We start from the raw sequence: 25,773 nt of genomic DNA on the forward strand, positions 1-25,773 counted from the left end.
CCTCATGAGAGCTCTATTCACCATTTCTAAATCCTATATTGGTCCAGGTCTCCAGCCATTCTGGTAGCATGGCCCAACTCTAAACTATCCATAGTCTCCCATGATACCACACCATTTCTCAACCTTGGATGCTCTCCAATGCACTCCTCGGCAACTGAAGAGTTTCACATTTAAAGGTGTCCCACAGTTCTTTAGGGTCCTCAAGAATGCCAGGTACTTGAAACTAATTACTGATTGTCAACAAATATTCCTAGGAACACACATCATTCCTGAGCTTCTCCAGATGAAATCTAGGTGGGTTACATCTTCAGATTCTCCTGCTTTTGATACACAGTTTGAGTGTTGTGACCACAGGTCAATGGTAGTCCCAAATAACTCAACAATCAAATAAACTCGGCAATTCTGTTGAATCTTTCAATGAATACTAATAAATATTTTATCAATCTCATAGGCCACTCCTCCAGCATTATTAAACCTTGTCCATCAGTGTGACTCTCATCTCTGGAACCAGGAAACACCAATCCTCAGTCTTCTGGACTTTGCATAGTTCAGAAGTAGAGAACTGTCAATGTTCCTGGTTCCAGAACCACTGGGGCCAATACATAATTCATAGCCAGCTATATCAGTGCCAGTAACTACATTGAAGTCACCCAAAATAATATGTGTGTCTTGTGGCAGGCATTGGTCTGCTATAGATTCAAGCTTAACATAGAATATCCTTTTCTTTTCAAATTCATATACCGCAATAGGATCATATACTGCAATAAGAGAGATGAAATCCGAGGTGCACTTCAGCCTCACCAGGCTAGTAGGGCCACCCATTGTGGCCTGAGTAGAGGACCAAAGGAACATCTTAGTATAACCGCAGCACTGGAACATCACTCAGCCTCCTGTACCCCAATCTCCAGGCCCTGCCAGGATGCCATACACAGCAAACATGCGGGTTAGTGACCATAATGGGGTTGGAAAGCCATGAGTTCATTTGCAGTATTGATAGCTTTCTTTTTCCTCTATTTGCATATCCAACACACCCTCCTCACTGGTGGGTAACTAATGGTAGCAGTGCGACAGCTGCCTCACCTGACCATACAGTGTATATGCCATATATGTATGTAAATATAAATATACATATATATACAAATTTGCTGAGGAGAGAGACCAGGGGAGAGGGAAAGCTCTTTAAGCAGCTTGTAGTATGCTGCAAAATTATGTTTACATATGTGCTCCATCCAGAAAATTCAAATCATAAAACACAATCATAACAACAATAAAGAAGTGTGTTGATAAAATTTTTGTGACAAGGCAGATATGCAAGAAGTTTAGCACAAGGGAAAGATGGTTTTTGTACTCTTATGTATTTGGAAAAAACATACAACAAAATTTACATGAATGTATTCTGGTAGATGAGTGGGATTTAGAAAAAGCTGTTGAGGGCTTACAGAGTAGCAGAGCTTGTGTTAGGGTAGGGAATGGAGAGAGTGAATGGTTTGAAGTGAAATTGGAGCTGCACCACGGTTTACCATGGTTGTTCAAATATGTACATGGATGGCCTGATAAGCATGGTTACCACATGGGTGATGTGTATTTACCTAGTTGTTGTTTGCTGACGACACTGCATTTGTGCTTGGATTTGAGGAGGGTCTGAAATAGCAAATGGAAGAGTTTGGGAGGGTACATGAGAGGAGAAACCCAAGAGTAAATGTGGGCAAAAGTAAGGTGATGAGATGTAAAAAGGGAGAGGGTGGCAGCAAGTGGTTAGTTTTAAGTATCTAGGGTCACATGTAGCAGGGAAGAGATGAGTAGTGTTAAATTATAGAGTGAGGGTACTGGGTAAATGTCTTGAGGGGGATGAAAAATATCATGATATATATCTGGGGATGAATCCAAAGAGAAGATTGAATGAAAGGTGTCCATGCTTATGACACTATATGGGGCAAAGACTTGGAATCTAAGAGAGGTAGAAAAGAGGGACTTAATCATGTCTGAGAAATGTAGTGGAGGTTACAAGCATGGATAGTGAGAAATAAGGATGTGAGGCAGAGGTTGAAAAGAGGGCTGAAAGATAAGGCTCATCAAAGAATTGGGTAGTATAATCATATGGAAAGAATGAGTGAAGAAAGATTGGCAAAAGGAGTATGGAAGGCAAATGTTAGGGGTAAAAAGAGGGCCAGCAGATGAGGTTGATCAAAGAATATCAAGATAATTTGGGCTTGTGGAAAGAATTAGTGAAGACTAGCACAAAGTATGGAAGGAAGAGGAGGCAGGAGTGAACTTGAGGGGAAGATTAAGAATGGGATGAATAGATGGTGAGAAGGGGGCCTTGACTCCATGGGAAATGTCTAAAACGAAGGTAAGGAGACAGGCAGGAGACAAATGTAAGTGGGGGAGTGATTGTTATTGGATGAGAAATTGACATAGCCTGAAGGGGTTTCTTCTTGTCTACTCTGTAAATTATTGAATGGATGAGAGGAAATATTGCCATGTAATGAGCAGGGTATCAATCAATCCATTGTCCCTGGTCTCTCTTGAAGAAGACCCGTGGCTTCCAGGAAACTGGCAACACCCTCTGATCAGGACCATAAGTCAATTGGAGAAGAGATATTGTTTTATCATCTGGGGATAGTGTGAAGCATGGTAGTATTAAGTGTTCTGTGTTTTCTGTATGGTTGTTGCATTTGGAGTAGTTTGAATCTGTGGCTAGGGCTAATCTGTGTTGATACTGTCTTAATGATGATGTCCTGAGCAGTTAGGATAAACCAACATTGGTTCTGGGTCCCTCTGTGGAGGTGATGTGTTTTGTTGCAATGCTTCTGACTTGAGTAGTGGTTGGGAACAGGGGTGCCCTGTCATCCATGAGGAGCTAAGAGAGATGGGACAACAAATGGGTATTGGCTGTGTGTGATGGGTGAGGGATGGTTGTATTCCCAGCCAATCCATTCTCCCTTATAAAGGAAAAGGGCCTTTTGGTATATGTATATGGGCCAACCTCCTAATAAGGGAAAAAGGGCCTCTTGGTATGTGTGTTTATATATATATATATATATATATATATATATATATATACATATACACACACCTAATCAGGGACAAATGGCCTTTTGGTATATGATGATGATGTACTTGTGTAAAAATTTATTAAGCATCTAAAGGAAAGCAGTATACATACATACATATACCAAGGCTTTTTCCCCCTTACATGGGAGGTAGCCAAAAAGGAAAAGGCATCAAATCATTCCCACCCATTCCATCCCTAAATACACTCCACACCCCTCCACCCTCCCTCTCATCTTAGCACCTCCTGGATGACGGGTCATCCCTCCCTGCACCTTGTCCTCTGCCCTGGGTCAGAAGCAGTGTTGCAAGACACAGCACATCCACAGCAGGGCCGCTTCATTAAATCGGCGACCCCCACCTCTCCGTCCCCCCATGCATAACAGGAGAAGACGGGGAGAAATCCCTTCGGGCTGTGTCAAATTTTGCTCACGCATACTACCTCACCCCCCATCCCCCTGCCCATTCCACCTCATGCATCACAACATCATCCATATACAAACATTCTCCATTCACCCCTATCTTCTGTCCTCTCCCATCCTTCCTCAACAGACATTTCCCTCTTCCCCAAAGCCCCCTTCACCCCATCCATCCACCTCATCCTAGGACGTCCCCTCATGTTCACTCCCTCCACATCTGCCTTCCATACCTCTTTTACTAGTCTTTCTTCACTCATTCTTTTCATGTGTCCAAACCATCCTAATACATCTTTCGTCAACCCTATCTCCCAACTCCTTTTCCACCCCTGTTCTCCTCCTCACCTCCTCCTTTCACTCTATCTAGCCTAGTAACCACCATCATACTTCTCAGACACCTCATCTCAAACACATTCAAACTCCTTCTCTCTTCCTTATCCTATGTTCCATGTTTGTGCCCCATACAGTGTTGTTGGCACAATCACTCCTTCATACAGTCTCCTCTTAGCATCCATTCCCAAATGTCTATTCCTCATTACACTTTTTAATCCACCAAGGCACTTACTCACTTCTCTCAATCTACATTCTACCTCCACCTTCACTCCACCTTTTCCTGCCACATTTGCACCCAAGTATCTAAAACTATCCACTTCCTCCAGTTGCTCTCCCTTAATGCTCACTTCCAGTCTACTGCCACTTTCACCCTTTGTACATCTCATCACCTTACTTTTACCCACATTTATCTTCAGCTTTCTTCTATCACATACTCTCCCAAACTCTGTCACCAACTTCCTCAATCCCTCCTCCAATCCTGCCACAAGCAGTATATATATATATTATATATATATATATATATATAATATATATATATATATAATATATATAATTAAAAATATATATATATATATATATATATATATATATATATATATTAATCACACAGAACCCACAGTCAGAATAAAAAGAAACTTTAGAAGAAAGTGTAACTTCTATATTTCGGCTAATAGCTATAGCCCTCTTCAGGAAGAGGGCTATAACTATTAGCCGAAATATAAAAGTTACACTTTCTTCTAAAGTTTCCTTTTATTCCAACTGTGGGTTCTTCGTGATTATTATTTACATTTTGTCTGATATATATATATATATATATATATATATATATATATATATATATATATATATATATATATATATATATATATATTACTTAACAGATATTCTGGTGATCTCACAGACAGATTCAGAGACCACCCTAAATCTAACCCTATCATCTGGGTAAATTCCTCCTGACACCAGATTAGACTGCAACTAAACCCTACAGCGCTGGTGCCATTGTATTCCATATTATATGATGTTAGGTAAATTTTATGTATATTATCTTTTAAGCTTTGAAAAATGTACTCAATTTTTTTCCCTTTAAAACATATTGCATTAAAAATGCATAATATTGCTATGTACTATACATATACTAAAAGCTATCTGACAAAGATATATCTGGTCTTTGTGTAGCTTCTAAGTTCTGGGTAAGACAATTGGTTCACATTCATGAAGTAGCATCAAGAGAGAAAAATTCAAACCCATGAAAACTGTCCCGCACTCATATGAAGCATGCAGAGCCAAAAGGTTGAGGGTGCCAAGAACTAGTTTTGAGATACAAGGCTTTAAACTTTTGCAAGTTATTTCATCATAAATGGCAGTGTGTAAACATATACACCAAAATGATCCTTAGAAATAATGCTTTCATTTTAAGAAAACAAATAATTGAGTTACATCTGTAATATTCATGCCTTTAAATTCAATTTAGATTCAATGTTAATAAAATAATATAAAGTAATACTCTTATACATCTTTATATCATCATAGCCAACTAAAAAAAAAAAAAAAGTATTGGCAATTAATGACAATTGGAATAGAATAATAATACTGATATCTTCTGGCTATTACCACTAACTCATTCCCAAGTAACTGGGCTTTTTCTAAATACCTACCACATGTACCTACCACCTTTTATTCTATAGCTCCAGTTTTGGTTAATTTATGCCCATGTATGAGTAGTACAAGCATGAGCACTCATGAGTCTTTTGCTTGTGTTGGAAACATCATTTTTATGTTAAACTACCCCATGTCACTGAAACAATTCGCAGAACCTTAGATTTTAAATCCATAGTAAATACAGCATTGATGTAGAATCCAGCAAATCTCTCTAACACAGGATGTAAGTCTTACCTCGACTGTGCTTTCATACAACTTTTATCATTGTCCAAAGTACAATAAGCTGTTAAAAATATATATGAAGACATTTATTTTACTTTATACAAAAGGAAGTAATATGGATTGAATAAATAGAACATGTGAATATCACTCCTTACATCAAAGTAGAAAATTGGGCAAACTAAAAATATATGAGAAATCCCTTCACTTCATTTGCTCAACACACAAATTATCTGTAGGCTGAATCTTAAGTTTCATTTCCTATCTCTGCAACATGTGAAATTATGAGATGTAAAACTAGAAGCAACAATTCACCAAAATACTACAAGTTTTCACATATATAGCAGTCTGAATCTTCCATATCAGAATACAGTATAACAGAAATAACAAGTGTTGCCCCAAGGTTCAATGAATGGAGGTCCACAGCCCCAAAGTAGCTGGCAATGGTCCTAAAGCCCTATCACAGATCTCTCTGAGAAAAGAATGAATTATTGTCTGTGTTGCAATAGAATGAGACTGTTTCAATGTCACCAGGTCAAAGAAGTAGGGAAGGGGAAGCAGTCACCAGTTGTCATCTCTCCATATGCGAAAAGATGGAAGAAATAATATGTAAATTGATACAGAGAGATCTTGGGCCCAGAGCAGAGACCAGGTATTAGTTTCTCAGGGCTGCACCTCCAGATAGAGTTGAGGTTGTTGACAGATTTTGAAGACAGGTAGCAGGGATTCTCTGGTGTTTGTTTTGCAGGACCACCAATTATAAATCCTTCAGAATATAATATGCAATTACAATACTCTTATATTTAATGTTACCAACAACTAACCCGGGTGTGGGGGTGGAGAGTCTGCTGCATCCTCAGATCCTCCTGTGGTGTCCTGGGCCAAAGACTCGTAGTAAGTGTTAAGATCATCTTCAGTCGACAGTGCCTCAAGGACATCCATAGGAAATCCCGTGGACCGAAGACCTTCACGTGCCTTCATCCCAAACAAGGCTTCATATGGTGACTGCTGGATACCAGCATGGTAGGTGCTATTCTTTTGGAACTGAATAAATTTCAATCCAAAAGGCCAATCAGTTGACTTGTTAGCTCCAAGCCAAGCTATAAGCCTATCCTTAACATCACAACTCAAACGTTCCAAGGGTTGATGGTTCTGCGGATGGTGAGGAATTCCTTGGACTAGCATTAAATCTGGCCACAACTGCTTTAGTTCATTAATAACAGAAGATGCAAATTCTGAGCCATTACCACTTTGCAATATTTGTGGCGCACCAAACTGCAGGAAGATATCTAATAACTCAAAGGCTACTCCTCCTGGGCAGTTTGAAGTCAATGGTCGTAAAACACAGTATTTTGTCATAACATCCTGGTACACCATGATCCAGTTATGAGGTCCATGTGGTTTTGAATGCATATCAACCAGGTCAACCTGTCCACGAGTCCCAAACTCCTTCCCAATAGCTGGTTTTAGAGCTTCTTTTGCAAGTGATCTTTTACGCTTATTTTGGCAATCTACACACACCATTTTGTATGTTGCAATTGCATCTCGAGTAATATTTGCATACATAGTAAGAGCTTTGGCCATCTTATCACGTCCACCATGGCCTGTTGCAATGTGAGTGCACTTTAGGATATCAAACATATCATCCAAATGAACAAAGTAAACTGGCTCCTCCCCTCTTCCTTTTCTTCTACGAATTAGTTTTTCTTCATCACCACACTGTAATATCTCATACCGTGAAAGAATATAGTACTGTCTACTAGTTTTTGAGGAGGCCCATGTGGCCACCTTTAATTCATCAATCATGGCATTATATTCATCTTTTGTCATTAACATAGATTTTTTATCTGATTGATTTGCCATTACGAGCTGTTTGAACTGTGTTTCAACCGACTCTTCCATTATGGTAGACATTGTAAATAAATAGTTTTACCCTATATCTGTACAAATCCTTAAATAAAAGGTACCTGTGATGGAGGGAAAATTGACACTCCTGATCAGATCAGGTAAAAAAGGTAACCAATATCATAACTCACACAATATATACTTATGTGAAATTTTCAACTCTATCATAACCAAATCAGTGAACTTCAATGAAGTTCTTCACAACCAAAGAGATAACTGGACTAGATTTAAAACAATTGTTTTCAAATACCTATTTCTGATTCCAGAATAATATTGCCCTAGGATATGAATATTGGTGAAAGACATATGATGAGGGATGTCAATAATACAAGTTAAAACACACTTTCAATATAGACCTAGCAACCTTCCTGCACATGCACGAATGCCCACAATCTACATGTTTCATGTGCAGTGAGTGAATGAGCATGTGACCAAGTGAGCGAAAATACATGTACGCATTTACCTAGTTCTAGTATACACAAGTTATGCAAATTGGGTCCAAATTCTGCACTCCCACTGTGCATACCTAACATTGAATACTCAGTATCATTCCTTCCACATTACTCAATAATTCAATGTTTTGTTCAAAATTTCATTTTCTTATGTGTTTTCTATTTTATATCATGGCTCTGGTATCCCTCTGAGCTCACACTAAGATCCCACGTTCATATATACCCGTATGTGATATATATATATATATATATATATATATATATATATATATATATATATATATATACATATATATATACATATATATATATACATATATATACATATATATATATACATATATATATATATATATACATATGCACACACACACATATATACATACATATACCAAAGGCTTTTTCCCCTTACACGTGAGTTAGCCAAAACACAAAGGCATAAAAACCATTCCCACCCATTCCATCCCCACATACTCCACTCCCTTCCTTCCCTTTTATCTTGGCTCCTCCTGGATGACAGGTCATCCCTGCATCTTACCCACTGCCCTGGGTCAGAAGCAGTGTTGCAAGACACAGCACATCCACCTCATTAAATCAGCTACACCCACCTCTATGTCCCCTCATGCAGATATAGAAGACATGGAGAAATCCCTTTAGGCTGCATCAATTTATCTTTTACACATACTCCCTCACCCCCCATCTCCCACCCACTCCACCTCATGCACCACAGCATATTCCATACACAACCATTCTCCATTCACCCCTATTTCCTGTCCTCTCCCATCCTTCCTCAGCAGACATTCCTCTTTTTCCCAATGCCCCTTTACAGCAAGATACAGCACATCCACAGCAAGGCCACTTCATTTAATCAGCGACAGTCCTCTCTATCCCCTCATGCAGAAAAAGAAAAGATGGGGAGAAATTTCTTCTGGCTGCATCAAAATATCATTCATACTACCTAACCCCCCATTCCCCACTCCTTTCCATGCATCACAGCATCATACCATTCTCCACACACCACTATCTTCTGTCTTCTTCATTCCTTCCTCAACAGACATTCCTCTCTTTCACAACATCCCTTTCACCCCATCCATCCATCTCATCCTTGGTTGCCCCCTCATGTTCACTCCCTCCATCTTTGTCTTCCACATTTCTTTTACTAATCTTTCTTCACTCATTCTTTCAATGTATCCAAACCCTCCTAATATATATGCATACACACACACATTATATATATATATATACACACACACACACACATAATGCACATACATTAATATAACAATTACATTATTTATATTTCAGTAACATATGAGCAATCTTGTTTTCCAGAAAATCTTTGTAAAACCAACTCACCTTTGAACTCACCAGTATCACATTCTCAAATGTATTTTTCCTGCTGAGAGAGTTGCAAAGGTAATTTGGAGGGTCCTTTTTCCTTAATAATAAAATGTTGCACATGATTGTATTATCATACAGGACACGCTTTCTAGCCAAGCAGTGAGAAATAAAATAAAATCACTCTCAAATGTCATGAATACATACAGCTGGACCCTCCAAAACTCCCAGACCCACAGTTTGGGAACCCCTCCCTTAGACCAAGCTTTGTCTGGAGAGGTCATAGCTGATAAAGTACTTGATAAATGATCTAGAAAAATTTGTACAGAAATGAAAAAGTTCTAGTGTCTGCACTCATTCAAAGCAATTTTTATTTTGCTTGTAGTTTATGGTACAGCCACTGCAGGTGGCTCAAAATAAGGTTTATATTACACTTGCCTTACAGCAGACATATAAGAGCTGATGAATTTATAAAAGTGGGTGTGCTGCCTGTTGATTACTGCATTAAATAAATGAAACTAAATCATGTAAACAACATCTACAACAATAATGCTCTGAAGTGCCTATGATCCAATTTCCAGCCAGTGGTACATAACCGCACCAGAAACAGCTCAGGCTGCTACTGAATCACACTCTGTCTCCTGTAAAAACAGCTTTTATCACACTAGTACTGTACTTGCTGTACTTGTACTGTGCCTTGCTACATTGCTTCTGACTCAGGAGAGTGGGGAGGATGCAAGGATGGCCAGTCATCCAGGGGAAGCCAAGGGAAGAGGGAGGGAGGGGTGGTGAGTGGGAGTAGAGTGTGTGGGGAGAAGGGTGGGAGTGGATTTATGCCTTTGGTTTTGGCTATCTCCCTTGTAAAGGGGAAAATGCCATTGGTATATGTATGTAGTACTGTACTATGGAATGACCTCCCTTGAAACATAAGTCTTACCAACAAAAAATGCCTTCAAGGGTCAGGTTAAAAAAAAAATCTATTTTCAATAGCCAGAAATCAGGATTTTTTTTCTTTAATATTAGGTTTCTTATATATCATGGTGCTACTTCCAATACTTCACTGTTTTTTTATTTACTTTATGTGAAATTTCTTATGTGAATGCAGTTATTATTGATCTAGTCAATTTTGGTTTGTACTATCTTTTTTCTTATGTTAAATTTTCAATACCAGTATTACCTACACATGTATCAGTATTATCATTGTATCATATTATCATTATTTTATTACATATTTTTTTAATACCTCAGATGCCTTTAGTTTTTTCTTTCCTTTAAATAATGAGTCATGTCAAAGATTATTATTTGTTAGTAATTATTATTAACATGTTCTTTTTCTGAACTATATACATTACCTTTTCTTTCTTTAAATAATGAGTTATATCAATGATTTTTATTTTCTTAATCATATTATTATCCAAATGTATCTGGATTCTTTCTTTCTTAAGAGGACCACAATTGAAATAAGTTTCATATGCTTTCCTGTGTTATCCTCACAATTTTATATATTGTATTTTTATATCTGTGTATCCTATTGGCAATAGACCTATCTACTTTTGCTCTAAGTAGAAGAATTTTCATTATCACTGAGAAATATTGTTTATTTTGAATCCATGTTCAATTTTGCAATACACAGATATGTCATCAACAGAAAATGGTGTTGTGACAATTTTTTTTTATGATGATGGATGTTAGGGCAGTAGGGATAAAAAACAGCTTGGTATCTTCAATTACTGGAAAAAATCTAGATGTGATTTAACATACATTTATGCAATGTACATATGGTGTGCTTATCCTTTAAGTACTGTACTTAAAAGGCACAGAAGGGGTGGGGACAGAGTGAGGCACTGTACAAGAGGCAAAGTAAACTGGATTGTGGGGGGGGAGGAAGAGTTAGATTAAAAGAGGAACCAATACATACATATACATATATATATATATATTCTTTCTTCTTTTTCTTCTGCTATGCCATTTTCAAGTGTTTCTCACCCAGGGCAGTGGGCAAGATGCAGGGATGACCCATCATCCACGAGGAGCCAAGAAAAGAGGGAGGGAGGGGTGGTGAATGGAAGTGGAGTACAGTATGTGAGGATGAAATGGGTGCTAGTGTATTTATGCCTATGACTTTGGCTACCTCCCTTGTAAGTGGGTAACGGATAAGAGAGCAGTGGAACATATTCAGAGTATACGAAGGTGACAGGTGGAGTGCTTCACAAGTCAATGTTGGTGCCAATTATGACCCTGGTGTTAATCTAAGGAAGTTGACAAACTATGAAATGTTTGCAGACCATGCCAAAATAGTGAAACAGGGAGCAAACAACATTATACTGTAAAACCCTAAGAAAACTTGAATTAGCTTATTGCATAAACCTAGAAATAATACCCGGTACATAGAAATGAATGCTAACAAGAAGAAGCTTGACAATTACAACAAAGGGAGAAAAATAAAAAAAATGAGATGGGTGGTAATTGTAAAGGTATATCCTTATCGACTATACAGTCAGAAGTGTATGTTTGTACTTGATAGACAAATATGATAATTACTTTTAAACATATCAACAAAGAAATGGTGAATCTACTATAGAACAACCACTTCCACTGAGGGTTATCTCTTTTGGAGGGAAAAACACTCTCAAGATGGATAAACATCAAGGAAGAGTACCACATGCCCACATAGATGGAACTGTCATTCATGAACTATGTTGATGGCAGACCCCAACTGAGTTTAATGGAGCAGTCACTGGTTTGACATAGCCATACCAACAATATCTCATGACTCTTGAAAGGCATTCTGGCACCATGAGTCAAGACACTAATTTAATTCAGCAACAAGTGTCCATGCCTCAAAGCCATACAGCATGACAGGGAACACAAATACTAAGTCATATTATGGTTAGGTGAATCCATAACACCATGGGTCATGACAGTCCTTATAGGGGCTTCCTAGCACAACCCACCACTTTTATAAATTATGCTACCAAAGTATCTTAATATTTCTAAGACCTCAATGTCCTTGTAGGATGCATGGACAAACTTAACTATGTCATACAGTAAATCCCCAAATGCCTGGACTTTAGTTTGGGTCCAGGAAGCAGTGTGTTATCCTGAGCAGTGACTCGTGGACTGCAACCAGGTCCTTCAAGGACTCTAAAAGAAGTACATCATGGGCAAAAGTTTGATTAACTTAGTATACCGAAAAAGTTTCTCCCCAATGACAATGACAATTCTGGCAAATTACCTAATCTATATAGGTGTTAAAAGGTGTTGGAGCAAAGATGCACCCAACTCATTCCTGAGTTAACAGGAATGAAGTCATAAACACCCCCTCCACAACACAAACTACAGGACAGGCATCAAATCAATAACCCTCACAGGAATCCCACAGATCCCAGAGCACACTACAATGGCTGATCCATAGCTTTCTTGAAATCAACATAGACAGCGTGCAACCCCTGCTGAAACTCACAAACTACCTGTCCAGCAGTAACATGTCCAGCTCTGGTGTTCAATGAGTTTACAATATTTCAACTATCCTCAAACTAGGCAGTGTTCATGCATCAGGTGCAATGTGACATAAATATTACCATTCCTTTGGTCTAATAATACTTGTTAGAAACATTCTGCCGTTTATGTATTTACTATTAGTTTTGTGGGCCGTTCTTGGAGGGTCTACTGTTACTCTATGAACAATCTTGCCACCCCCTCCCTTTTCTAAATAAGTCACCGAATCGATTACTCTGATGACTTGCAAATTCTTTTAAACCCCAGCTAGAAAAGCATCATACTATGTCTACAACCAGTGACAAAATATATATTCGATAAGGAGCTCATTGCCTTTGCCTGCAGAAGACAAATCAACAAAGTGTTCATGTTTGTTTGCACAGGCAGAGTACTTTGTTGTGTCTGCTGACTAACCAGCAAAATCTGCAAAGGTGATGAGTGCATCACTAAACACTCTTGCTTGGGTATTACATTGTATGTTACCCACAGGGCTAAATTCACAATGAATTTCACTTTGACTCCCCTGCTTGAAATTGTGCCTATTTTGCATCAAAAGACTTTGCAAAACCATGTACGTATGCATGCCAAGCCAGTTAAGCAAGTTTGCAGCTGTGCTTACTGTCTTTTAGTTTCGCAGTCCCTTGTATACCTAGTTGTATTTTGCAGGAAGGGGAGCTACGCTCATGGTGTCCCGCCTTTGTATCTCACAGTGTCTAGTTTGCTCTTAAACTCATGAATGGTTTTTGCACACACTATTTCATTGTCCAGTTTGTTCCAAGTGTCCACCACTCTATGTGGAAAACTGTTTTTCTTTAGATTTTTTCTGTAGCTATGTTTTTTTATTTTCTTTCCATGTCCTCTTGTGCTTCTCTTGTCCCAGATTAACAAGTCCTCTCTATCGAGTATTTCTGTGCCTTTCATGATTCTGTAGATGGTCAGTATGTCATCTCTCTCTCTTCTTTGCTCCAGAGTCAACTCCAGTTTAGCCAATCTCTCCTCATATGACAAGTTTGCAAGTGCAGGTACCATTTTTGTTGCTGCTCTCTGGATTCTTTCTATTTTCTTTATATTCTTTTTGGTACTGGGTGACCACAATGTCACCACATATTCTAGTCTCGGCCTTATCAGTGTGACCAATATTTTTTTTATCATTTTTTTGTCCAGATATGTAAATGCCACTTTTATTGATCTTAGCAAGTTGTAGGATTCTCCAACAATTTTGTTTATCTGTTTGTCATAGAACAAGTAGTTTGAGATAATTACACCCAAATCTTTTTTGGACCCCTCCTTCTTTACCTCCTTGGTTCCAATTCTATATTGTCCTGATATTCTGTTTTTGCTTTTTTCCAAAATCCATTATGTTGTTTCCGTATGGTCACCGAATCTCATTAAAGACATTGACAGACTGGAAAAAGTACAACGGCAAGCCACAAAACTGATTCCAAATATCAAAAATAAATCATACGAAAATCGACTAAAACGCATGAGTCTGTTTTCCCTAAAAAAGTGTAGACTCAGAGGTGACTTGATACAGGTCTTTAAGATTTTAAAGGGAATTGACAACATCAAAAGTGACAAAATGTTCACATTGAATGAGAATCAGACAAGAAACAATGGTCTCAAACTGTCCGGAAATAGATTCAATTTGGAAGTAGGTAGAAACAACTTTGCCAACCGTGTAGTTAATGAATGGAATAAACTTCCTGCACAGGTAGTGCAATGTAGTTCAGTTCGAAGCTTTAAGAATCATTTAGATAAATACCTAAGTAAGATGCTGTAATGATTATAATTTATCTTATATTATTTGTTTTTGTTTTGTTATCTTTTGTCTGTCTGATTTTCATTTATTACTAGTTATATGTCAATTTATTATTATTTACTATTTACCTGTTTGTTTATCATCTAACTATACCTATGCATTTATTTATGTATTTTATTTGTTATTTACATTATTATAGTTTTTATTTATTATTTTATTATTAATATGATTTTTTTTTTCGCATCCGACCTAGATATGGATCAAAAGGTCTCCTGTCGGTATGCTCCGCCTTTGTAATCCTTACACTTGTTAATATTGAAGTCCACTTCCCATTTCTGACTCCAGTTCCATATATTATTCAGGTCTTCCTGCAGTGCTTTGCAATCATTTTCAGTTTTTACTTTCTTTAACAGTTTGGCATCATCTGCAAAGAAGCTCATGTAACATTTCACATCCTCATCCATGTCATTCACAAAAATAGCAAACATTATTGGAGCCAATACAGATCCTTGTGGTACTCCACTGATAACCTCTTTCCAATCTGAATATTCTTTTTTAGCACTACTCTCATCTTTCTACCAATCAGGAAGTCCTCCATCCATTTTAGTTGGTTCCCTTGTATCCCTCCTATATGTTCCAGTTTTTTTTAATAATTATTTGTGTGGTACTTTGTCAAAAGCTTTTTGTAAGTCCAGGAAGGCAAAATCAGCCCATCCATTCCTTTCTTGCACTATGCCTATTAATCTTGAGTAGAAACATATTAAGTTTGTGGTACATGATCTTCCTGGTCTGCACCCAAATTGTCTTGAGTTTATTATATTATTGTCTTCCAAGTGTTTTACTCATCTATTCTTGATGGTCTCACAAATTTTGGCTATAGTGCTTGTTAGTGAGACTGGCCTATAGTTAGTTGGTTCTTCCTTATTTCCTCCTTTATATATGGGTACAATGTTAGCATTTTTCCAGTCTTTTGGTATTTTTCCTTCTTTGAGTGAGCAACTTATTATGTTATGTATTTTGTCCATTAGTTCTTCTTTCCATTCTTTTAGAATCCAATTTGCAATTCCATCCAGACCATGTGATTTCACAATGTCAAGGTTTGATATGTGTTCCAATATTTCTTTTTGTGTTATTGTTATCTCGCTCATGGGGGGAGATCGCCTTTCATTACCTTCGTCCTAATATTGTGTTTTCTCTCTAGTGAAGACAGATTTGAAGTGATTATTCATGACTTCGGCCATTTCTAATTCTTCTGTGTATTCTATATTCCTTTGGTGTAGTTTCACCATTTCTTGTTTGTTTTTAAGTTTCTCATTCACATATTGATAGAATAGCTTGGGTTGCTCTTTGCATTTATTTATAATATCCTTTTCATGGTTCCTTTTTTCCTCTCTTCTCACTTTAACATACTCATTTCTATAGTTTATAAACTTGCCATTTTCCAGGTTTTTTATCTTTTCTCCAGTTTGTCCAAGCTCTGTCCCATCTGTCTCTTGCCTCACTGCATCTTTTGTTGAACCAGCATTTAATGCACACTCTCTCGCTTCTGTCTTGATATGTGCCTATTTACCCCTTCATTGTAATTATCCATCAAGATATCCCATTTCTCTTCCACTTTTGTCTCTTCCATGTAATTTTTTTTCCAAATTTGCATTCTGGAGGAATTTCTTTAGTTTGGCAAAGTCCATTTTATTGTACATCAATCTACCTTTCCTATGTTTTTCCTTTCTCTCCATGTATATTTCTTCCTTTAGTTCAGTTTCAATGAGTATATGGTCACTTTCTATATGGTGTCTTGTATTGGATTTTATCCACAATTTCAGGTTCTGTTGTAAATATTAAATCTAGTTTCAATATCTCCTCGTTATTTCTGTATCTGGTGTTTTCACTGACCCACTGAGTCATTGTGTATCCCATATAGGACCATAAACGTTACTGTTCATCAAGTGTATCATTTTGATCTAAACCCAGCAAAAATATGCAAAAAAACAAATAAATAAATAAATAAAAAAAAATAATCTTCATCTGTGGAACATTCTGCAAGTGTCAAAATTGTGTTGTTATGATTTAATAACACAAGGAAATGACCTTGACACACCCCGTCCACCAATGTCCCCTCTAATTTTTTGCTATGATTGTGTGCAGAAATCTGCTTGTGCAAATTTTGCCTTCTCTGAAAAGAATTTGTGCACCCATGTGAGCCACCATCTGATCATTTAAGCAAATACACAATTTGTAAATTTGTATTTCACATTACCTCCACCATGCAGTGGCCTACCCAGGGAGGGGGGTCCGCCCAGGGCAGCACAATTTAGGGGGTGACATTTTATAATGACCCAACAAATTAATATTCAAACATTAGTAACTTTGAGTAAAATAAATTGTTGCTACAATTTGTCTTTTTATTTTGCATACCTATATATCTGTATTATTCAATTTTGATGTGATTAAAACTTTTAAGGACAGCCAAATAAAATCTGCCCCAGGCAGCACTTGTGCTAGGTATGCCACTGCCACCAAGGATATTATATGACAACAATCACAGAGCTAACATAAATATTTAGTATGCAATTGATATCCCTCTGATTAATAATAAGAAATAAAGTTAAAATATTTGAACTTTCTAACTTTTCAAATATCTCTAAACACATAATAAAATAAGACCAATACCCATTCTCACTTTGTTAAACATTCATATTATGCTTATTACTAATTCTCATATGTATAGTTGTAGCTTCTACTCCTTTATTTTTTCTCTCTTCAGTCTTTGGCATTAACCCACTCTTTATATACACCAAATTAACTGAATTTTCATGTAATAGGTAGCTTTTCGTTTTCATAAGCCTATCCAAATGATATTCTCCTAAACAGTTTCTAAGTTTTTTTGTTTTTGTTTTTCAATTCATTAGAGTAAACCCTCTCTCACAGTCTGCACTAGATGCAAGGAAGGTTCCTCCAATATCCATAAACTTTGCCAAATCACAGAACTGTTCATTCTGAAGAGCAAATACAGCCATTTGTGTAAAATCTGATATAACTTTATTTAATTTTTTCTTCTACAGAAAATTTGAAATAATTAAACTAATTATTTCTGGAGTATCAACCAGAAAACCATATTTAAGACAAAGGGCATTGACATGTGAGATAGAGAATATATCAAACACTGCCCATTCTTGTACCTCATTCTCAGGGAATCAGTCTTTTAAATGTGCCTAATATCTACTCCTTCAGCCTCTTCTTGTTTAAGTAAAGTATTTACTCTCTCACTCCAACAAGCATCACCTTCTAAATATCGATTCCTGATTTTGTTGATCTTCCCTCTGGCAAAATTATGGCTGTCTAGTGGTGTCAAGTTACTCCTTTGTAAGATTTTGCACAGTGAGGCCATTTCCTTAAAGACATCACTTTAAACATGAAGAGCAACCTTGAATCTCACATTAGTTAACTTATTGTGACAATTAACCACAGTATAATTAAATCTTGATCTTTCAAAATATGTAATCAGTCCTTCATAGTTTCTTATAATTACCTGTAATGCAAAATGTCTGGAGAGCCACCACACTTCACTGTGGGGTCTGAAGGCAGTAACTTCATTTTCAGACACCTTAGCAATTTCTTTAAATTCAGCTCTTTTTCACTGTGGAATGAGAGAGTATGTAAACTGTTCTTATTAATGTATCAATATCTCTAGTTTAATTTCCTTTCATGTATCAGATCCCCAGGTACTAATGGTGAGCCACACAGTGTTGCTGTACAAGATGTGGAACTTTTAATTTAAGTTTTGCAGCAACACCATTAACTTTGCCCAGCATCAGAGGATCCATCAGAGGTAAACCACCATTTTTTGGAGATTATTTTTCTTGATAAAAATGTTTAATTGCTAATACATGGAGGAGGCATCTCAAGCCTGCAAATTCCACCAAAATATGTTATATATTCATTACAATCTTTGGGCCTGAACTTGAAGTAGAGAATGAGACTTGTTAACAGTTATATCAGTGCTTTCATCAATGGTTAAGGTGTGAAAATTTACAGATGAAATTTGCTTAAGCATGTCATTTTCAACAATTGTTTTCAGAAGCTTAAATGGATAATTTTTGCTTCGCCAGCTGTCTGGAAGTTCAATATACTTTTCCATATGTTCATTGATATGCTGAACTGTCAACAAGAACTTTAATCTGCTCTGGATTCGACCATTTTCGCTCTCCATCACCTGAACTTTCCAGGAGTATAGTTGTAGCTGGGAATGAACGATTTTATTTCTTAAGTTTGTGTACGCCATTCAAATATCTTTTTTACTTGTCAAATGGCACTTCAAAAAGTCCAGCTTCCAAGGGGTCTCAAACTTCTTTCCAATAAAAAAAATATCCAGAAATATTTACATCATGACAATAAATACAACTCTAGCTGAAGCATAATTAGTAAATATTTCATGCAGCTGAATGTTTATCAACTCGTAAGCTTTTGGCTCAGCAGTTTTCACTGTTTCATCTAGCCATTCTTTCTTAAAGCTGCTAGCAGTTCGTTTTCTCTTCACACCCTTTGCTTCCTTAATTTTTGACATGGGTCAACAGTTCTTTGAAATCTTGATGGTTAATGGATGTTTATTTTGCAAATTTATAAATCTACACTAATCAGAGATCAACATCACAATTCAACTGCTGAACCAACACGAAATGGCATGCCCGGCTGGAGTGTGGAAATCGTTTGTAAACGTTTTCAAACTATTTCTACATTTCAGCCTTGCGTCAGTCATTTCGTTTGCAATGGAAGCGCTAGTTAGATGATGGGAAGAACACAATTATTGGTTTGACGGTTGGCAAGTTACCATAATTTTAGTGAATTTATAAGTTGATGTTTGGGTGGAACTTCTTTCCGGAATGGATTTTAATATAATTTCAAAACCTTGTGAACGCACATTTTTTTTATATGTGCTAGTTGTAAAACATGTGCGTGCGCACAGCTTAGAGGGAACGTTGCCGCCCACACACATTACTCTGCTTCACCTCAGGAATGCCCTCTCACGATTTGTGATTGTAAATCCGGCTCTTGGGTGTCGGGTCTTTCGCCCCTGGCTCTTTCGGCTCCCAAACGGCTCGTACTTTTGTATCACATATTCTGTGGCTACCTCCCTTAGGGTAAAAAGTTGTTGGTATATGTATGTACGTGTTCTATTCATAGCCTTTCCAATTTACAAGAAATTACTTGGAATAATTTGGCTACTTCGCTTTCAAAACTTAAAATTGAAAAAAGGTTTCAATTATTCGATTTTTTATGTTTCTTTTTAACCAAGGAATAAACTACACGAATTACAGGTATATTATGCTCACTTGACTTGGAGAACCTTATCCCATCCTCTTCAGCGGGGTGACTTCTTGTTTTTTTCCCCAATTGCACTGCTGGATGTATAAGTCTCATGTGCCTGTGGAGGTTGTTGGTGGAACCTGCTCGATGTGATATCTTCACTTTACAAAATCTACATTGCGCTTTTACATTTTCCAAATTATCAAAATGGATCCATATGCTACTCCTCTTACGCCGATTGTCACTCATTTTTTCTACTTATGCAAGTTAAGGGAGTAGGAATGAACGAATATCACAATCAAACGAAAATTTACGTCGACACTCCCGACAATGACAGACTGTGTACAGGACAGGATTAGATCCGGTCACCACACATCAAAAGTTGCCAATTCGACCATGTTTCTGTATTTTTAATAACCGTAGGCCTCCTCATAATTATCATGATTATTTTTAACAATCGGTAATCATTACGATTTATTAGAAAATCGCGAAAAATATAACCTTAAGGATAAACGGTTCTCAAACACAAGATCTGGCTCTTATCGTTCATCTCGGAGAGCCGGTTCGTTCATCACTACTCTCGATCATATTGCTTATCTTTGACAGATATGAGTATAAATAAGAGATGAGGTTAGGGGGTTGGGGATTGCGGTAGTACGCACTACACAGCACAGGGTGGTACAGATTTTAACATAGGAGCTCTGACACGAAAAATGTTATCTTCAACGAATCAGGCCCTTTTGAATTCCTAAAAGTAAAATTAAAAGTTTCCTTATCTGAGTCAAAGGACATTTTCTAGGGTTAACAGTGGTTGAAACTGTCATATATGACCACTGTAATTTTACATCTTGGGCATCACCATCAATGATTCAACATTTTAGAACATGAGCCTAGAACAACAATTTGTACTGTTTTTAGATTATCATGAACATTTTCGTATCAACATAATGGAAAACAAATAGCCTCCATTCTTTCATTTTTATGAACTGCTTGTGTCGCCTCTTAGCATACCTATGCATTTTTGCATATCCCGAATGAACCTTGACCCCCATTGACTACCATTAACCAATCACTAATCTAAAAGCAGTCGTGGCCATATTCGTGAACCAAGAGATTTAACAAAGCTCAATTTTGATCTGGAGGGCCTGCTTTGCCAAATCATGTCTGCTCTGCCTCGCAACCCACAGTTGTCACGTAATTCAATTAGTTTCATACTTGGGAGGAATACCCGCAAGCAGGCATATTTTTCTAAAACTAGTTTGTATGCATAATTTTGTACACTTAATGGAAAATAATAAATAAAAATTCATGCACTATACAATCAAATAGAACTAGGTAGTAGTTGTAAAGTTCCACATCAATTTATCGTAGCATACATCGCCGTTAATCCGTAGAGATCAATGTCGAGTGAGTGTTGCAGTTGTTATGGTGGCTTTTTCAGGATAGATACTGCCAAATAATGGCTGAGATTTACAGAATATCACGGTGATACTGACCGAACGCTATTTTTTATAGTGCCGAACCTGATGGCGGCAATACTCTCATGATACCTTTCTGCTCATTCGTGTAACCAAACATCTACATAACGTCATGTAACCTACAAGTTAAATTTTGACTGACTACAGTATTCTGACATACTTGTGCGGCTATACAAATACCCCTAACTCCTAGCCTATGCGCATGTTACCGCACTGTTGTACAAACTGAAACTAACCATGACCTCTAAACTGAAGAGACTTCAAAGAATACGTAAGCACTTTGTTCTGCGCTATATGGCCTTGGGTGACGAATCACGGAGTTGCCAAGTCGTCTTTCATACGCTTTCATCTACTTACTGACACTAAGCCAATGCGTCTGCACCTAACACAAGTTTAGGAAACAAATCAACACTTGTTCTGCAGTCACCTAAATAAAATAGTCGATGATGTGTATAGTTTGAAATTCCAATAACTATCAGTAATCAAGCCACTAACCGGGTGGCAGTTGTCTCGAACGTTGACTGCTGAATACCAGACGCCAGGTGATGCAGAACAATTTACCTGAAGATGTGCAAGTTGAGTAGACGTAGGGTGGTAATTATATGTCAGTGCTAAGACACCTTGCCAGAAGACTGGCACCACATTTCAAACGCCATCGACGTATGCTGCAGCTTCGTATGCCTGACATTCAAACAACATGCACGTGCGCGCGTCCTTTGAAATCTAACAGATGACATGTCAAACAAACGAACCCCGTGTTTGTGCGTGCAATGATGTTTATAAGCACAAGAATGGTGTGTGTAGGGTATGCGCGCAATATTTCACACACAACTACACGCAGGAACTTTTCTTCCCCCCACATCTGCTACCACAGCTCCCTCCTTCCCCCGTCTATGAACACCTGCCTGCGTAGTGGGAAGTAGGGGGGAGTTGAGAAAAGATGAGGGGGAAGGTAGACCAGCGGGTGACGAAGACGGGAATGTACTCCCTACCGGGTGACGCTGCTGGCACCTGCAATGCTGCCTATGACCTCACCTGGGCTTGCAATGGGGGCGAAGGACGTACGGCCACGGATGGAGTTCCCCGACTGCCGCGCACTGTTGCCTCTTCTGTTACTGCCTTTGGCGGCTGCTTCGGTGCTCGAGAGGTAGGGCCCGATAAAGGGCGGGTCCTCATCTTCCAATTCCACTTGTTTGACTTGTATATCCAAGCACTGGTAGTTGAGGGCGGCAGGATCATACCAATAGCCTGAGATGTCCTCGTGGACGCTGCTTACACTGGGGCAAGGACTGCTGCTTGCTGAAACTGTCTTGACACTGCTGATCTCGGGCTTCTTGGGTTCCTTTCCCTGCGAGAAGGGCGACTCCTGCCCCTCGGGCACTTCGACCACGCCATCGTCACCTACGTGAATGACGCCCTTGAGCCTCAAGTTTTTATACAAAGGCGGGTGGGAGTGCTCGCCTATCTCCTTGACGACCCGATGTCCCACGACATGCACCCGGCAGAAGCATTCTTTGCGCTTCCTCTTGACGCAGCCGAAGTACCTTGTCTCGCGGTACTCCCTCGTCTGGCTGAAGAGGTAGCCCTTGTACACTATCTGCATGGCTCCACAGGATGACAGCGGCCTCAGTTGAACTCCTACTGAACACTCAGTGTTGTCCGTTGTCCTTTTTTAGCTTTACGTCGAAGGGCGCCTGTTGGCTCGTGCAGGATCTTCAAAGCCTCCTGAGGAACGGTTGGTATTACTAACTACATGTGTTGGATCCCCTTATATTTAATATGTTCAAAATACAACTATTCACTAACAGCGCGTAACATTTTGTAAATCAAAGGACGGAGATGATCCACCCTGAAAGCACTAAGACTTGGCAACCAATTTACACCATTGCCATATAGCGCTTCAACAACTATACCTTCCAGCAATCAGATATACACACTTGCCTGCTGCCCACAGCCTCTGTCCGGACACTCCGCTGTCCATCCTACATTACTACATTTCATTCAACTCCCTTCATATACTCCCACATTATTTCCCTTGTTGCCGGCATATTACCCTCTAGTCAAACTAGTTTAGTTATGTTGTTTCCCTAGCACCCATATACAAACAGTAAACTATTTCAGGGCTAAACTTAAATACAAGAAAACAAAAGCAATAAAAACAACAATAACAGAAACTTTCTCCAGACCGCGAAATACAAATTGCACAAACGGACACACAAAACTATGGATCGTTTTCCTTTGTCTGATGCTTTTTTGTGTTCGTGGTGTTCAAAGTTCAAACAATGTCACTAAAGAACGGTATGTGTATTACCTCTATGGGTATGGTAGCACTTTTTTCATTAACAGCACATAAAACCACACACACGTACAACAATGACACTCGCTGTGGTCGTCTTCCTGCAATGGACAGTCGTGTTGATTTCATGAACACCCGATATGTTTCATTAGAAAAAGTGTTCCTTTAATTCTTATCTGCTTTTCCCTACAAAGGGAGTTATGCCAGTCTCGTTAAGCCTGGCCTTGGAACCCTGAAACTTGGACTCCATACTTCACCATAAAGAATAAGTTTCAATTGTTAATCATGAACGCACAGTGATTGAAGAAAATACTAAATCCACGTGAACATACTGGTGAATTAGTTATATATGTACGTGCAAATGAATAAATAGTCACAAAGAAATTCTCGATAGACGCGCTGCCTGCTCAGACTCGACTACCTCGCACGCCTCTACCTCCATCTATTGGCAGAGAAGGAAATTATTGTGGAAGAGAGGGTGGAGGAGGATCCGCTCCATGTTGTCTACAGTGAATTCTGAGATTATCTGTTTCTTTTGTAACACGAATGACAAACACCACGAATCTATTTGACGTGTATTTTACCCAAATGTCAAATCTTTCACGATTGTGGAAAACCTGTGGTCCCTTTGCGCACAGACTGGTACCACTCTCGTCACCAGCTACTCTCGAATAACCCTGCTCTCGTCCAAGGGTCGGCAAGTTTGGCAATTTTTCGGCCCCTGACGCCGGGCACATCACGGCCATATTTTAAGATTTGGAGATTCATTCCTTTCTTGTTATTTGCGTTACCTTTCCACAATTTCCCTCAGCACCAGATGTTTCAAAAACAATTTTCTTCACATTTTCCATTTTTACTTTTTTCGTATGTGTAATAATAAAAATACTACACAATAATGACTGCATTATTTGATGTCAAATCAAATTTTCCGAAATTTCATTAGAAACTAAATTTCTCCAATATGCAGACCACAGTACATTCTGGCATACTTCTAGAACACAAATTCAACGAATTTGGAAAACAATCTGAATTAACAAAACATTTCGTAAATTTTCTTCTACGCCCCCTACCGAAAACCAAGCGCAAGAAGGATGCCAAAAACAGATTGGGTGGGCGAAATTTGGCAACACTGGCTAGACTCATGCGCAGAGCCTTTTGCTCTCACAAGGCTTGGCTCGATATAACTGTCATTATCGAGAATGTTGGAAAAATGAAGCTGTTCATACAAATTCTAATAAAGAACTCAATTCCATAAGCTTCCTACACTAGCTGTTTTCAGCACTGTGATAATTTGAGATTATTCACCAACATTTCACCAAGCCGGCTCAGGCAACGACGCCATATTGGTTAAACTCCCGGCTCAACAGTGGCCAGAACATTTCCCCCAACCTTTGCTACCCAGCCGGTGATTAGTTTTAAACCCGTGCAATATGTCGTTATTTTATACTATCTTCCATGCATTTCCTTTCGTTCTTCATTGCTATTTCCTCTTTATACCCATCTACTATCGGCTGGACCAACATTCAATATTCGTCACACTCACAAATAAAATCAGATAATGGGAGACAAGGTAAATTGGGGGAAGTTTCCTATTCCCGATAAAATCAAATCTAGTGGATACACGCCATGAAATGAAATACCGAAACCCAGCCCACGCCAAATAACATAAGTACTGCTAATATATACACCTACGATTTTGCTTATTTCCTCTCCCTTACTCCTTTTCCTCTTTTGTACTGAACGAAACAAAATGAACAATGTCTGAACAGTTTGAAGCACCAGTGATATGAAAATGCCACTAGCTTTAAGCACGCCATAACACTAACGAACTTTTTTTTTTCTTTTCTTTTTTTCGCCCGAAAACTTGCCGTGCGGGGGAATGAGTATAAGGCTACCAAGGTTCAATATTTGATTGACGCCACACCCGGGCTCTCCTCTCCTCTTTCCCTTTTATAATGTCGCACAATGGCGCGTTTCTCATAGTAACTGTGTATATGAATATCATTATCCATTCTAATTTTTCCGGGAAATAGTGAAATACGGAGATATTTTGGTGATAAACTGA

The 25,773-nt window shown here is 38.3% G+C and overlaps 2 protein-coding genes across 2 annotated transcripts in view; both read right to left on the bottom strand.

Moving 5' to 3' along the window:
- Nucleotides 1-25,773, bottom strand: part of LOC143034962 (uncharacterized) — a 123,280-nt gene that overhangs the window by 53,601 nt on the left and 43,906 nt on the right. The gene's annotated exons all lie outside the window — the stretch shown is intronic.
- Nucleotides 6,662-24,461, bottom strand: LOC143034965 (uncharacterized). The gene is made up of 3 exons (XM_076201310.1): nt 24,293-24,461; nt 22,448-23,137; nt 6,662-6,830 (listed from the first exon to the last, which is right to left on the bottom strand). The coding sequence occupies exons 2-3, from the start codon at nt 23,013-23,015 to the stop codon at nt 6,799-6,801; spliced, it is 600 nt and encodes a 199-aa protein (XP_076057425.1). The 5' UTR covers nt 23,016-23,137; nt 24,293-24,461; the 3' UTR covers nt 6,662-6,798.

Source organism: Oratosquilla oratoria, chromosome 18, assembly GCF_046742065.1.
Source record: "Oratosquilla oratoria isolate Oo_2021 chromosome 18, ASM4674206v1, whole genome shotgun sequence".
NCBI lineage: Eukaryota > Metazoa > Arthropoda > Malacostraca > Stomatopoda > Squillidae > Oratosquilla > Oratosquilla oratoria.